Genomic DNA, 16,471 nt, shown 5'->3' with positions numbered 1-16,471 from the left:
TGAAGCAAAAGCTTACAATTGAAGCCTCTCTGACCTACATGTGTGATTTCTGCAAGCATCAAACACCATAAGGACTGTTTTCATCAACCACTTTGACAGGAGCTTCAGAACAGCAAAAACATTTACAAAGACACTGAACCCAAACACTTGCTGGTCAATGGTACTCAAAGGATTTAATTTTTTTTTACAGAGTGTGCCTGGACAGAAAGCACAGGCTAGCAGTGAGTGTGCCAAACCACGAATTCACCTAAGGGTCTATTTCTAGTTGCTGATTTGTTGTAGGAATCAGTTAAATGGGAAGGATAATGTTTATTTGGCAGCTGGATGACAAAAATCCAGAAATAACTGAATCACAGAAAACTCCCTAATGCTGCTGCCCATGGAGTTTGCTGTTGTGGACGCAGAAGGGACAGGTTTCAGGCTGGTGTGTCCTTTCATCTGTTCCCAGTTCAAAAGCCTAAGACTGACCAGTAGCAGAACTTTGATCAAGATTTTCAGTTAGATACTTTGGAAATATATCTTTTAATATATAAATTTAGTTTTAAATTTTGTTAATATGATTTTTGCTGGGATAATAATTGAGTTCCTCAGAAGGAGTCCAGCAACTGTTACAACAAAGTGCTAGTCCCTCTTTATATGTGATACAAAACTGCATTGTCTGTTGTCAGGGCAATTCTAGTATTATGAAACAATCCTAAATTTTCTCAAAAAAAAAAAAAGATCTAAATGGCTCAAGGTCACGGATAATGGTTGGAAGGATTCACAACTTATCACTTGCAGACATTTAGTTATTTCTGTCTACTTCAAGGATCTAAAACCATAGATGAACCCGAAAAAAACACACTATACAAAATTCTTTGAGGTAGATGCTCAGGAAAGGAAGAAGCATTGTGTGCTGTTAAAGTTTGTTGAAGTTAAAGCAAAAGAATATAAGGTCTGCTACTAAGAAATATCAGTCAACCTTCATTACAGGAAAGAAAGTAGCTCTGCATTTTAGTCTGGTTCCCTATGGAAGCTAGGCTTATGAAATCACAGTGGTGTGTATGTATGTGTGTACATGTCTGTGACTGTCTTCATAGTAACTTGGGAATCAAATGGTAAAATTTCTCAGAAGAAATTAAGTTTCTCTAAGTGTCATGAAAAGAGGTGCCTTGCAAAGGAAATGGATCTTGGTTAAGTGCCTTTACAGAAGAAAAAGCTTCAGCATGAGCTTGCCACTAATTAGACCCCAGAGAGTCCACACAGGAGAGACGCTGAACAGAGAGAAGTCTTCAATCAGCATTTGCACCTTTTTAGACACTGAAGTCAATTAGGTACAGCATACAGATCACCAGAAATGGGTTTCATTGGTACTGGTGTTTAGGATCTTCATCACATTAAGCAGACATTTATTAAATTTCTAAATTGCCTCCTTACAGTTTTCAGGTCCAGAATTTATTATTTTGTCCAGTGAACCACCAGTGACCTTACAGCTGCCTGGATCGATTGTGGTAAGTATGAACATTGAGAATGTAGAACTAATCTAGTGACCTTTTAGTTGGGGCTCTTGGTAAGTTGCATGTGAGTCCCAGCGCAGTATTCTTTCCGTGTCCTCCTCCCAAGCTAAGCTAGGGTTCCTACAGAGGTATTAAGATTTAAAAGGAGGTCACTTAATTCTCAGTGCTATGTAGTTATTTCTGTTGGTGTGAAAACAGCTTAATTTATCCTTCTCAGCTAAGAACGCTCACTATAGCACAAGACTTTTGAAGCGAAGATTATACAGCAAATATGCAATGTGACATCTAATGCCAATGTATTGGACTCCTCCAGTTTGCAGGCACATCCTCTACCTTTCATTAAGATAAGGTAAAAGGCTGACAGCATACAGCAGTAAAAGTAAGGGCAAAGAAAATTTGGAATTACCCTCAAATGTAGAATAACCCTCGTGACTGCAGAGTCTGAGTATGCTCAGCTGTTTTGTTGGGATTCCCTGGGTTTTATAAAATTAGAAATGTTTGGGATATTAAGTTATGAGAAAGGAGGCAAGGAATAGCATAGTGTTGTGAGCAAATCCATCAGTTTATGCAGAGACAGGAGACTAGGGGGCGTCAGTAGTAAAATGCTGTGGAACATGCATTGCTTGTACTTGGCACTCATTCTTCTTTTTTTGTTGCATGTTCTTAGACTAAAAAAGGAAAATCCTATTTGTCCCAAAGGGATCTCAATGTGATTCTACTCAATGGGCAGTGCCTTGAGGTGCAATGTGACATCAAGTCCAAGGCAAGAGATGTTTTCAACACTGTGGTGGCATATGCAAACTTGGTGGAACATTTCTACTTTGGCTTGGCTTACCTGAAAGGTAATGAGACACAGCTAACCACAATAGCAGTTCTCTCTCTCAATGCCTCCGTAGTCCCTTTATTAATGAATTCCAGTAACATTCCTTTAGATTCTCAGATGAGAGCAGATCCAAAGCTTAAGCAAATGTAAGGTACACTGTTTTAAACTGTGCTGCATGTCTACCCTTGGACTGTGCCATACTGTTACTGGCTGATATTCCCATGCAGAAAAGGCTGTGTCCCAGCCTTGCACTGGAATAATACTGAGCCATATAGCTCCAGCATAAATTCCATGAAGCACTGTATTGAGGAAGGCTGACTGTCCTTGTTCCTAGATATAAGTTGGAACACGGGCTCAGCTATTTCATCTACAAGACCCACATCATCCTAGCCTATTTCTGATGGCATGCATGGCTGAGACGCGAGGAAGAAGCATAACTTGTGTGTAGGGCATGAGGATTACCATGGGGTGCAGAACCTGAACGGTGAGCAGAATGCAAGCCCCATCAATACTTGAGTGATTCCATAGAAACCACACCAATCCAGCAGCTCACAATTGTGATCCTAAATTACACACTGTTATCCTAAGTTCTCCATCAAAGAAGTAATACATCAAGCCATGGCACAGAGAAGTAAATCTCAACTGACATCCACGATCTATTTTATTTTTTATCGCTAGTGACATACTGAATGAAGACAGCAGAACTTTGAGCTACTGAAGTATCTCCAGACTTATCACAGAACCCAAAATTCTCATTTCAGGTAAAGAATTCTTCTTTTTGGATGAGGAGACCAAACTCTACAAAGTGGCCCCAGATGGCTGGAATGACCAACCCAAGAAGAAAACCTCCATCATCAATTTCACACTCTTTCTAAGGATAAAATTCTTTGTCAACCACTTTAATGTTATCCAGTAAGTGCACAGTTCTGCTGACTGCAGGAAAACCAGCAGCATTTAGGGTGACTATTCAAGGCTCATCCTGTGTTCCTAAACCCTTTTGTGTTTCAGGCACGGCTTGACAAGGCATCAGTTTTACCTACAGCTTCGTAAAGATATTTTGGAGGAGCGATTGTATTGCAATGATGAGACTGCCCTGAAACTCGGTGCTTTGGCTTTACAGGCAGAGTTTGGCAATTATGCTTCTGAGGTGTGCATAAATAACACAATATTTCTCACAGGTCTCTCTCCACAGCTTTTGCAGCTTCTGTTTGTCACATAGAGTTTAAAGATGAAGTATGAATAGCACATAATTTCAGCTAAGTCCTTCAGTAATCACATTTTAGATTTAATTTAAAAAATTACAAATTTTGCCTGATTAAGGAGCAGTAATAAGTCAGACATATTTGTCAGGAAAAATGGCAGAATGATGAAGGATTTTTAGTCCTTCATAATTGATAATGTAGGCCAGAAACTCCAGAAAATCTGTAGAACATTTCCAACATAGGCACAGCTTGGATGCGCAGAGGGGCTTAAAGAGATTAGAAAACATGGAAGAGAAAAACAAATAAATGCTCCAGAATTCACAGCTATTTTGTGCGTAGGGTCAGATCTACAAGCTGCAGAGACAGGAAGGTTGCTCATGGTATATCTGAACTAGTTATCCTAGTTTTGAAGTGTACAGAAAATACTCATTTATGTTCTCTGCCATACCTTCAGCTATATAAATTGGTGCAGCTCTATTAATTGAACTCTGAGTGGTCTGATCCATCTGGTCAGACCCATCCCAGCATTGGGTCCCCCACTGTAGGTTGTAGTGACGCAGCTGCAGCTGTCAGCTCTAAGTGCAAGACTGCGGACATGCCTGTAGGCCCACCTCTTTTCTCCCCTCTGAACAGAGAAGTAGCGTGTCCTTTGAGCACCTGGCTGAGTACAGGTGCAGGAGGCACATCTGGCTGCCAGGAATCTACCTGCTGTTCCCTATCTTCTTTTAGGAAATGGCAACAGGGTGACTTCAGCATATGGGTCACCCTGAAAATGGAAATGCACCAAATAAGAAAAGTCAAGAAAGAACAAAAGGCTCCTCTCTCTTTTGTTTTTTGATTTTTTCTCCCAAAGATGCACGGAAAGAGCTATTTTCGTGTTGAAGACTACATTCCAGCAAGCCGAATAGAGAAAATGACCCTGGCATATGTACAGCGAGAGCTTGCTAAATTACATCGTATGAATCGTTCCCTGTTTGAGGATGAGGCTGAACTAGAATTTTTAAAGGTAACTTGAAATATCCCAAATGTTATTTATTTATTTAGAGAAAGAAAGCCTCTCTCAATTTACCATTGTCTATGATTTTCTTGCCTGATACAGTGGATTTTAGATAACGTGAACAAATTTGAATAGTCAACAAAAACCTCATAATATCATTCTGCTGTAGATACTGTCACTCTAAATAACTTACATCACGTTTACATGGTAGGTTTCCTTTCGCTGATAATTAACGCACATTTCAGGGCATTTTCAATATCCTAAAGGTTGATGCAAATTTTCAGCATGTTACCAAGGTGTCTGGGTTCCAGATGATTATAAACACACCTACTGAATTTATTAGAGATGGTTATAAAACATAGGAATACGCACTTTCTTGACTTCTGAAACTACAGCAGCTGTTCAGCGACTTTCTAAACATGTAGTGATTATTTGTTTAAAAATATCTGTGAACCCTGGAAGTGACGAAGGAGTTATCTGAAGCATTTTCTCACATGACTATTTCTCTAGGGCTCTAGAATGTCATGATGATGTGAGATTTAATTTTTTTCCCCTAATTTCTCCTTCTCCCCCAAACTTCTCTGCTTTCCATCAAATGAAAAATATCAGGGATTAGATAATAGATAAATATCTGTAGCCATTTTGCTGCAGTGACACATGCTTTTATTTATAGCATCATTTCAGTTCAGTTGCTGTTTAATTATGCTAGTTCCTCATCTAACACTGTCAGTGGAATTGAAGAAATAGACTGAAGCTTAGCCTTAATGACAGTCCCATCATGCGTGCCAAATCCAATGAAGAAAAGCAGCTTTGTTCGTATCTGTTGCAATGAATAAGTCTGTGGAAGGAGCCAACACATCAGACAAAGTGAGAAAGATAGCCCCCATGGCAAGAACATGCAAATTCCAAATATGAAAGGGATTAAAAATTAAAACCTAGATTCAGCTAGTGATTATAGATGCCCCAGTTTTCAGGACCTGAACATTTATGCTCTGGATAGTTTTTGAAAAACAGATCTTCTTGAAGTGTTTTATTTTGGTCACTGAAAATCTCTACTCACAGTTAAAAAAGTCACTTGGGGATTCTATGTTAGCTTCCCAGAAAAAAAAAAAAAAAGTTTTAGAATAAAGTCGTATTGATCTGCAGATTATGAAAGAAGATGAAAACCCCTCCTCATATTCCATAGTCCTGTAAAGGGTCTGAGTCACATTTTAACATTTTGTGGCCAAGTGCAGGAGGTAGAAAGACAAGCAACAACAGCCAGAACCTCTGGGTGAGTTCCTCAGGGCATCCTCTACACAGTTAGAAGGTGGGGGCAGAAGCTGACTCCCCAGTCCCTTGAGGTATAATCCTGCTTAACTTTTCACCCATCACGAAAGAGTGAAAAGAAGCGGCACTCAAGAGTTGTTACTATAAAGTTTGGCACTGAAGGGAATTCTGGGGCAGTGAAATTCCCTCAAAAGTCTCCACTATATTTAGGTGAGATACTTTGAGGTACAATTTAGCAAACTCTATAACTTAATATTCTTGACAATGGAAATTTATAATGTTTGATTTTAAAAGATGATTGCCATGAAAGAATGAGTATGTGGACCCCAGTGAGTTTGTTGCAGGCTGGGAGCTGTGGTGTTACTGCAGTTAAGATTTCCAGTTGGTTGTCGCTATTGCAGAAGGAAACCACACAAGCCCATGACAACGTCAGAGTAGCCCTGGCACCAAAGTATTAGCAGTTTTACTAAGATCATCATGTTTGCTGTACCTCATGGTTTCTGTGTTTGCTCAGGGAAACAAAGAAACAGAAAGGAAAATGGAAAGAAACAAGGTTTAACAGTAGTCAAGCAGCATTAATCCTGCATGGATTTCTAGTCAGAAATGCACAGAAGTGCCCAGTAGCCATAGTGCTGAGTACCTCAGTCCCATGTAATGTTTAGATTATTGTGCAGGAAGCTACATAATCCTCCTACCTCTTGACACGGGGTGTGTGGGAAAGTGTTACTTCAGTTTTACACATGGAAAATGAATGTATGTAATGGCTCTCTGACATACCAAAGTAAGGTATGAAAATTTGGTTTTCAAAGGTTTCTTGACCCAGTGAAAGAATATTCAGTAAAGACACTCAAAATCATTTCCTCTCCCATCTACCTACCGTTTCTTCCCATGCCTGTCTTGGAATAACTCACGGTAGATGCACTTTTTCTCTACAAGGTGACTCAGCAACTTCCTGAATATGGAGTGTTATTCTATCGTGTGTCCCAAGAGAAGAAAGGAGCAGGAGGGGACATCATCCTGGGAATCTGTGCCAAAGGCATCATTGTGTATGAGGTGAAAAATCACACAAGAATTGCCAGTTTAAGATTCCAGTGGCGTGAAACAGAGAGAATTTCAGCTCATGTGAGTTGGAACCAAGTGAATCTCTTCTCCACTTTACTACTTCACTCCCCTCCTGCCTGTCACTTTGATAGATTTATTGCATTCAGAGCCAGAATTAGACTCATTCTGTCCAGGCAAGTCCTTCTTGAAAACAGTCTAAAGTCAAGGCTGGATCTGGATGTGGATACCAAGACATGCAGTTCTTAGTGAGGTTTAGTTATTTTGCTAACGCTGCAGTCAAATTACTATAAAACTGAATAATCTGGTGTTGGCTATTACAGAGATTATGTCAAACCTCTTTATGGCGTATTCCATATTCATTCCTCCCTCGTCTTTACTTCTCCCTCTCTTTTTCTTTTGTTTTCCTATCTACATCAGGTCATGGGATCACGTTTCCCTCTTTCGAGATCTCATTATTCCCATCCTTGTCTCTTAGTATCTCAATGGCTGTTAACAAACCAGTGTCGCTGACGAGACTGTGACCCCTTCTAAATGGTATTCTGCCATCAGAGATATATCAATCTACAATTATACAGTGTAGGCGTCAACCTGCATCACACATTTCCCTGCCTGTTTGCTCTCCCAAAATGACCCTTCTGCCCCTTGAAGATATTTTCATTTTCACATTAAATTGGTTTAATCATTTTAACATCTGTAGGGCCAAATTTTTCCAGATCTATCAGCCTGCTCTCAATGCAGTCAGTGTCCAAAGGCTCTTAACTTTCGACACAGGGCTGTTATGATCTCAATGACAGATACCTCACTAACAACTGTTGAATTTATGATAGACATTTACTGCACCCAAAAGGCATGCAGCCAGGCATAAATACAACTGGACAAACCAACAAGATTATACAAATGAACTTTTAGTGCCTCAATGTAATGACTGATATATGAAGCAAGCTGTGTTTTTTTTCCCTTTAGAGAAAAAAATTCATGATTGAAAGTAGCTTCAGTGGCAAGAAACACACTTTCATTACCGATACAGCAAAGACATGTAAATATCTACTGGACCTCTGCTCTGCGCAGCACAAATTCAACGCACAGATGAATTCTAGGCAACTTCGGCAAACTTCATCAGGTGAGGTATAAATGCACTTTTGTTATTCAGGCCATAGGACAAGGTCAGGTTTTAGAAAAGGTGCATTCAGTGAAGCTGAGAATCAGAACCTGCCCCATCAGTTTCACTGTGCTTCAGTTTCTCATTTGCAGACTAGAAAGTAATTTCTCCTACTTCACTGGAAGTTAGAGGTATGTAAGTCTAATTTAGCATTTGCATGTGAATGGGCATGTGCAGGGGGTGGAGAGGGGTTCTCTGATTATAATAACTATGTAGCTAAACTCAGATTTAAAAAAAAAGCATTATTACACTTCCCGTCAGGAAACCTGCTGAGATTTATGAGGAAACATATCAGACTTACCCCAATTGTAACTTGAGAAATGTTCCACACGAAGAAAAACTATAGTAGTGTCCAGACATACCGGAGCTGAATTTAGTTAACTCATTATCTTTGCATAAAGCAGGGGCTCAACTCTATGGTTCAGTCCCAGGACAAAACCACTAAACCAAAGGCACATCAGCCATAGGCACTCAACTATGTAGCTGCTAGCTGCTCTTATCTTAGATTTTTGCCATGTCTGTGGAAAATATGACCAATACCTCCTTAGACTTCAGATTTTCCCTAGTTTCTAAGACAAGGTTCTGCTCAACCCAGGGCAGTTACATAGCACTTCTCACCCACGGTTCTCGGCATGCTCTGTAAAGGTGGATGAGTATCATTATGGGGAAACTGAAGCACATAAGAAATAACAGCCTAAGCTGACAACTGTCATCACTGTTGACTTCAGTGGAGCAACATGAGTTTTCACTAGCTGAGGACTCATCCATTGCCTTGAACAGAATCATGATAATTTACAACCACTAAGTATTTGACCCAGTGAGTCACAGCAGGAGCATCAAGTGTTCTGCCTTAGCTGCTGGGATACTCCTTTCTCTAGTAAAACTGTAAAAGCGTTGGAAACACATTATATCAGGGGATATAACAGGATGATTGATATATTGCTTCTTTCCCACTAAAATTATTTCATGAAAAGTGAAATTCCACCTGCACAAATTTGTTACCATGGAAAAAGGCGCTAGGATGGTATTTAGGTTTAAGGCACCTTTTGTTGCTTGGGCTCCAGTAGCTTCAAACGTAACTTAGTGGGACTGTGATTTGTAGCATACAAATGAGTGCTAAGAGAGAATCTTAAAGGTTCCTGTGTCACGTTTGCTTGTGGTAATAGAACTTAATAAAAATTACTACATTCCATGTATAAGAGAACAAAAAGATTGAGAGCTAAAAAAATGATAACCTATGATAACCTAAGTCCTGATTACAAGCACCCCAAATCACTGAAACAAGCCAGACTTACACAAGCTGTGTGACTGCAGGTTCTGAGGTTCGGTGTGTGCTTGCTGTCCCAGAAAAAAGGCTTTGTGAAGGCAATGACAGACAGTAGTTCGAAATGCTGCCGTTGCCACCACAGTGAGGCTGTAAGTGATTCTAAGGCTCTTTCTGCATGAGAGGGAAACTCTTCCTTCTGCTGCACTGTTCAGATGTACAAGTCACCATCTCTTCAAAACTTCCTAGCAGCCCCCACTTTGAAATCACCATGGCAACTCTCAGACCGCGCTAAGACTGTGGACAGTTAAGCCTTCTGATGCCTTAACAAACGCCCCTGATCAAAGTTGCTGAGGAAAAGAGGGAGCCTAGTTTAAAGCTGCAGAATAGTGTTCTAGAAAGCTGCATTCAGGCTAACATTTGTTAGGAAAACACACAGGAGGTCAACTGTCATATACAAGCAGAATTAAAGCCCATATTCACGCTAGCCTGTACCAAGCAGGGTTCTTGTTTTACTTTCCGACATGCCTCCAACTGCTTGCTGTCCCTCTCTCCTTCAAATCCCCTCTCCAGCCCACCAGTTGAGAACCTAAATAAATGAACAATGCTTCCTCCAGCACTATATTGTTTCAGGGAAATAAAACCTTTTGAAAGGACAGATTTGTATGTAGCAGAGCCCAGACATCATTAAGCAAGTAGTAGATTTCATACAGAAGCAGAAAATTAGCAGGATAGCAAGCATTGACACCAAGGTGGTCCTCTACTCAGCTTCACATTTGTAAATCGCTCAGAACAAACAGCCAGCTCCTTGGCCCCTCTCTGAACTTAAGAGAGCATGTGTTAGTAGGGCTTCTGTCTTCTCAGATGTACATATATTGGAATGGTGGGCGCATGAAGGATGGGAAACTACCAACCTGACTAATTCACTCTCTGGCAGACAGATATTTCTCATACACTGAACATTTACAAAATACACTTTACAGAGATAATCAGGTTTAAATTATAAAGGGTTGTACATTTCATCTGTCTTTGTGGAAAGTGAATTTGCAGTATAATTCATAGAAATGAAATCTAAATACAGCGTATACTTTCTATGAAAGAAATGGATTGGAAACTGTTTCCACTCACTCCAGGGCCTAGGTATCCTTAAGGATACCAGAACAAATATATCTGTGATGTCAATCTTTATTTCTGGCATGTTCAAAAGGTTAGAGAGAAAGCACCTTTGAGCTTAAAAAGATGGGATAATATCAATGGATTTATCTTTCTTTCCTCCTTCTCTCTCCCTTCTTATTCAGAGGAAAGTAAATTTGTGGAAATAGACAAATCAAATTCTGCATATGCAGCTCAGCGTGAACACCTTGCCCTGATTCAGAGACTGTCTCGTTCAGAGAATGTGCTCTATGCGGCAAACCTGGAAAACCTTTCTGCTGGGATGATGAGCAAATCTTGTGACAACCTCAGTGTGGAAACCAACAATAGGACTAGAGAGAAAAGCAATCTTGGCAGGTAGGTTTGCTTTTGCCTCTCAACATATGTAAGAACACTCAGTCATAGACTACATCATTGCAAACCTCTATGGAAAACCGTGAGGCAGACCTTCATTTTTTTGCAGTTTTTATTGTGGTCACACCAAAAGGCCTGGGGCTCCCTGGTGCCAGCAGCAGTGCAAACACAGGCAGGAAGCTAACAGTCTAACAGATAAGAACTTGAAAAAGGGTGGCATTTAAATTTGTACCAGACTCAGGAATGAACCACTTAATGGGTTATGGAGAAGGATAAAAATCTTTAATGTCTGTGCATCTTCTCTGGAAATGGCAGTATGGCAGAACTGAATGCACAGGGAATGCTGGATTTGAGCAGGTCTTATCTAATTGATTCCTCTGTATCTAAAGGTGGAAACCACATAGAACACTGTAAGAGCTCCTCCCTTTTCATTTGCATTGGTACATTCACCAGTGTAGGCGGTTACTATAGCTGTACACAGTTTCAAGGCCTTTGATGAATTCTAGTGCCTTTTAGAATACTAAGTGTTAGAATAGAGCCAAGAGGAACGTGAACTACCAGGAAAACTTTCAGACGTGGTTTTGTCTAAATGGACAGCAGGGCTAAATAAATCATGCTGAGGCTATGCTGTGTTTTCCTGATGTCTGCACTCATCTCGGAGAAAAACGCAGGGGGAAATCAGTTGATGTGAGTGGTCTAATGGCAGCTGTTTTTTGGAAGCAAGTGCTGGCAAAGATAAACTACCTCTCCTCTACAATGATATGTGGCCCAGAAATCAGTATACTTGTTGAAAGGCTATAAACATGTGCATTCCCAACTTGGCTCTGACAGACTAATGAGGAGTGCTAAACACCATTGCCGATTTGTTATTGTAACACAGTCTTCATTTCCTGCTGTGCAGATCCACATCAGGGCTATCCCAGTCAGAAATGCACATCAATTTGAACGGAAAGCAAAGGAGTTATGACTACCTCTCTATCCACTCAACTCAGAACACAATCAGTGGTGAGTATAATAATAATCATAAAGGGAGACAGCTCCCTTCCATATTTATCATTTCAATAGCAGGAGACCAAAATATATTCTACTTGCAGATGAAAGAATATCCTTTTGCACATCTAGTCCTGGGAATTAACCCAGAATTTGGCAAGACAAGCTGTGTTCTTCCCTTTCACTCCTGCTTTCCAAAAGGATGGGTGATAAGGGACTTGATGATAAAATTATTCTATCAGTGGTGCCTAATGCTCCTCAGAGATGTAGTTCAGTACACCTGGGACTCTTGCATGGGACAATATCCTTATGCTCAGAGTTCATAATTTGGTTTGCAATTGAGACAAACCCAATTAATAATGCATGATACAACATAGGCTCCAGATCCTTCCTCTGTTCTTGCATTTGCATGACACTGACTGGAATAAAACTGGACACCTAATTTTCCAACAGAAGCCACATTGCATGCACACAGAATATGGTATACAAAGCTATGATTATTTGGTTAGTTCATTTTAAAGTCAGAACTGTACTTTAAACACACTGTGGCAATTGCACAATGTTAAGTAGTGTTAACGTTACAAAAGTCACCATCACAATCAGTGCTGACTGGATTGCACCTACAGAGTCAAAAGGGCCTACAGGGCCGAAGGCTAGAGTTTCCAAAGGAACCCATAGGAGATTTTGTTTCCACACCATCCTCATATTCAATGGGCACTACATGCCTTTCTCTATAGATATCCTAGTCTTAACAAAAATATTGCCAATAAACACATAGTCTCCCAGAAAGGAACACTATTGGAAGAGCCTACACAGCTACTGTACTTACACTTTTCTAAAGAATGCAAATTTCCAACTTGTTTGAGCTTCCTTCATGAATTATATTGATTCTGAATTATATTGATTCTGAAGTAACAGTAATGTTGAAAACAAGGACAAAATATATTTTTAATTTTTGAAGCCCCTGTTTTGCATACTATATGAATCTACTGTCTCCCTGCATTAATCTGCATTTATTCTAGCTGTTTTGTTTCTGCAGCACCGGGATCACCAGCCATCCAAAAGGAAGTTTTCCTAAGTGGTCTAGAAAGAGAAATCATTTGTGTCAGCCTAAAACGTGACCCTAAGAATGGATTTGGTAAGTAAGGAACATGAATGTTACGTTTGTTACTGGGACTATTCAGATCCTGGTGCTAACACTGATACTTGCTGACTCAAGCTGGGCAAGATTGTACCCTTCTTCACCTAATTTATTGTTATTCTTATAGAATAAGACTACCAATCTCTGGGAAGGATTTAGAATTTCTGGGACTGAAAAGGACTAAGCACATAAATCAAGACCACAGTTTTTTCAGAGGATTAACTAAGGCCACAGAGGTCAAGGGGACCAAGTGCTAAGATTAGAATAAAAGGAACAAGGGTCTAGTTGTGTGTCTGAAATACATGCACGGTGATTTTATTCATCTCAGACCTTACACAGGGGAAGATGATGTTCTGTAAACCTTTCAGGTATTTCCTGTGGGGGTGCAAAATGTGTACACAAGCTTAACATGTTTCCCAACTTTTGCACTCTTATTTGGATAACATTTTTGTTATACAATACACTATCCCACTGTATCCTGTTCTTGTGGATGAGTTCAGAGGACCATCAGGTTTCAGAGATGACCATTACTACAATTAAACATCAAATTTCTAAATGGTGCAGGTCTGTGTGGAATATCCTGATCCCAAACCCAACTATTATACCAGTGAGAAGAATATATTCTGCAATAGGCAAAATACTCTGAGACAGGATAATGAAATTCAACCACTTGACTACAGATATTAGATAGATATATAGAATTTTCTTAGATATCTCTTTCATATCCATTAGAAGTTTACATGGCCCACCTCAGGAGCCCTAGACTACATGATGTGGAACAATGTTTCAGTTTATCTAACGAGCTTTTATACCATTTTCCTCCTGCAGGTGTTAAATACTAAGGTCCACATAGTTTATGACTCCTGTAAGAAAGTAGCTGGAACCTTTAAAATTCCCAAGCCAGGAAAGTATTCTTATTAATAAATCATATCTAAATAGCCACCAAAGTCACCAGAACACTTTAATTATAATGGGAGTTTAAATCTCTTTCTAATCAAGATCTTGATGCCATGTAAATCAGACCTCACCATTCTCCAGACCATGTATAAAACTTGCACCATTGGAGTAAGAGCCTTTTATGCTCCTAAGGTTCATCTTTTCTAATACTGCCAATGCCTCTGCATTCTCATGCTATCTCATTTTTGCAGGTTTTATAATTATTGGAGGAGAAAATGTAGGAAAATTAGACCTTGGTATCTTTATCGCTTCAATTATCCCTGGGGGACCTGCCGACAGAGCTGGAAATATCAAACCAGGTCATTGTCCTTAGTTTTTAATTAGAATTAAAATACTTTCATGGTTTAAAGTTGGCTACTCTGGATTTATTTCCTTATTTAGATGTGCTTTGTCTTGGTTTTATCCTTTTTTTTTTTTTTTTAAGGAGGACGACTCATCTCTGTGAATAATATTAGTCTTGAGGGCGTTTCCTTTAATACTGCAGTTAAAATCATACAGAATTCTCCAGATGAAGTGGAGCTCATCATCTCTCAACCCAAAGGTATAAAGGCAGATGCCTTTGCTGGCTATGGAGTGCTAATAGTTAACTCAGGACACTGGTATTTATTAGGCAGTGGGATGTAGTAGTACTTTCTTGCTACTCAGTGACAGTTATAATAACCATAGGCTAGCAATGAAAATAGTCAACTTCTAGCAGGTATCACATGATCTCTGTTCTACAGTCAGTGTGAAAAAATCTATTATGGGCTGCATTGCTGAATACCAAGGGAATTTTGGCATTTCTTTCTCTGATAGAGTCATAGTCCTCTGCAGTGATGAAGCAAATACATTTATCCACAGTTAGAATAGCAGCGCTGGATTTTACAATGACTGACTCATTTTATAGATCCGATTTCACAACCACTTAATGTAGGAAGTTACTTTGTCCTCCTGTGTTGACGGATAATATTTGCCTTCAAGTTTACTTACTGTTTGCATGCAACAATGTTTTATTTTGGTATGGCTTTACAGACATGTATGAAGAAGGACTAAATGAAGAAAAGAATCTATCAAGAGGAAACAGCACCAGTGGATCCGAGATCTCTTGTGTAGACAGTGGGAGGAAAAAGATTCAGGATTGTCATACAGCTCTCCCCAAAGAACAGAACATAAATATAGATGAACTTGAGAAGGCTCTTTCCTGGAGTTTAGCACCAAACTTGGGCCCTAGGATTCCAGTTCCTTCTGCTGATAGCCTGGATGTGGAGGTAACTGAGATTTTGATGCTCTTCAGTAACATTACACCCAGCAAGTGTCTTAACAACATGCCAGTTATATTAAGAATGGAAAGTAACCAAGAAGTTAAAAAAATGAGGAAAGGAGAAAGAAAACCTTGGAAGATGTTGCTTGTTAAATTACATTGGAAATGTCAAAATGACAAACATGTCTAGAATATGTGAAAAATGGGGAAACCCTTCCACAAAATGTTATTAAAAGATGTCCTCCCTTTTCCAGTGGAGATACACATTTTTCATTATTTTCTTGCAGTCTCTTAAGTTTTCAATTAGACACAGAACAGCAACATTTTGTATCTAATTTCCTACTATTAGATAGCTTCCCTATCTATACTCAGCTTATGCACATTTAGACAGATTGTATTTCGAGTAACATTAGCGTAAGCTTGAAATAACATCAGGGATATAAATGGTACCACTCCAGGCGTACAGTGACAGCAGGATCAAACCCTTTATATCTTCTGGTAACTCTCTTTTTTTTTTTTTTCTTCCTTTTCCCTCCTTTTTTATTGAGATGTTATAGTCTCATTAGTGTTTATATTTTTGAGACAGGAAGCTGATTCTTCGCACTTACCATCTCCACCTGAAAAGAACGCAAAGGAAATCTATACTGTGGAGCTTGTTAAAGAAGACGGGACTTTTGGAATCAGTGTGACTGCAAGTGTTACTGTTAATCTTTCAGTGTGTCTGTCAAACTGTTATGTGACCAAAAAACACACAGGGAAGTGTATTTATGTGGAACAATGATAAAAGATAGGCTGATAACAAAAACTGTTAGCATGGCATGTTTCAAACCTAAGTTTACAACTGACTGACAGAGAAAGCATAAAAAGTACTGGCTCTGACCGTTCCCCATTTCTTGCCTGCAGAATCTGAAAGCTGCATGTTGGCATAAAGCTCATGGCAGCACAAGCCCTTTTCATCCTTACTCAATTTGAGAACGAGACCTACCACTTGAAAGTGGAGTTTGGTCAGGAAGGGATATAGCCAGAGCCTCTAGAACACACAGTGATTCAAAGAATTCTCCAAGTCAAGACTGGTTTTGCTGCTCCCCTGGAGCTCCTGGAACTCAAAGGCTATGTCTGCACAAGCAGATTACACAGGACCATGGCATGGGCCCAAGCAGTGGCCCACAGGCGCTGTTTAATTGTTGACAGCCCCTAATATGGCTTTGGCCTGTGCCTCAACAAGCAGTATAACAGAAGCCATCCCATGCTGGAGGGCTGAAAGTTTATCTGTGCAGACTCAAGATATGCCATGCTTCTTCCTCTGAAGGCCAGAGAAAGGGCCACAGCCAATTTTATTTTCTAATAATACAAGGAAATACAGTT

At 39.7% G+C, this 16,471-nt stretch overlaps 2 protein-coding genes across 13 annotated transcripts in view; one reads left to right on the top strand and one right to left on the bottom strand.

The window, feature by feature from the left end:
* The window catches only part of MAPK8 (mitogen-activated protein kinase 8), a 167,690-nt gene that overhangs the window by 92,376 nt on the left and 58,843 nt on the right, over positions 1-16,471 (bottom strand). The gene's annotated exons all lie outside the window — the stretch shown is intronic.
* Positions 1-16,471, top strand: part of FRMPD2 (FERM and PDZ domain containing 2) — a 61,866-nt gene that overhangs the window by 9,602 nt on the left and 35,793 nt on the right. For 6 of the 8 annotated variants that reach the window (XR_008466902.1, XM_054204698.1, XM_054204699.1 and 3 more), the window contains exons 6-19: positions 1,419-1,490; positions 2,164-2,338; positions 3,081-3,231; positions 3,328-3,466; positions 4,375-4,527; positions 6,724-6,909; positions 7,813-7,969; positions 10,571-10,781; positions 11,680-11,783; positions 12,808-12,906; positions 14,058-14,165; positions 14,291-14,407; positions 14,878-15,113; positions 15,693-15,797. Coding sequence is in view for 7 of the 8 variants with exons in the window: in XM_054204698.1 (XP_054060673.1) it covers positions 1,419-1,490; positions 2,164-2,338; positions 3,081-3,231; positions 3,328-3,466; positions 4,375-4,527; positions 6,724-6,909; positions 7,813-7,969; positions 10,571-10,781; positions 11,680-11,783; positions 12,808-12,906; positions 14,058-14,165; positions 14,291-14,407; positions 14,878-15,113; positions 15,693-15,797 (2,013 nt within the window). In the remaining variant the exon portion in view is untranslated. Of the gene's footprint in view, positions 1-1,418; positions 1,491-2,163; positions 2,339-3,080; positions 3,232-3,327; positions 3,467-3,915; positions 4,528-6,723; positions 6,910-7,812; positions 7,970-10,570; positions 10,782-11,679; positions 11,784-12,807; positions 12,907-14,057; positions 14,166-14,290; positions 14,408-14,877; positions 15,114-15,688; positions 15,798-16,471 lie in introns of those variants that run through there. The other 2 variants (XM_054204703.1, XM_054204704.1) reach the window with 2 other exon arrangements.

Source organism: Rissa tridactyla, chromosome 6 (assembly GCF_028500815.1).
Source record: "Rissa tridactyla isolate bRisTri1 chromosome 6, bRisTri1.patW.cur.20221130, whole genome shotgun sequence".
Lineage (NCBI taxonomy): Eukaryota > Metazoa > Chordata > Aves > Charadriiformes > Laridae > Rissa > Rissa tridactyla.
This window is presented reverse-complemented; position numbering and strand designations above follow the sequence as displayed.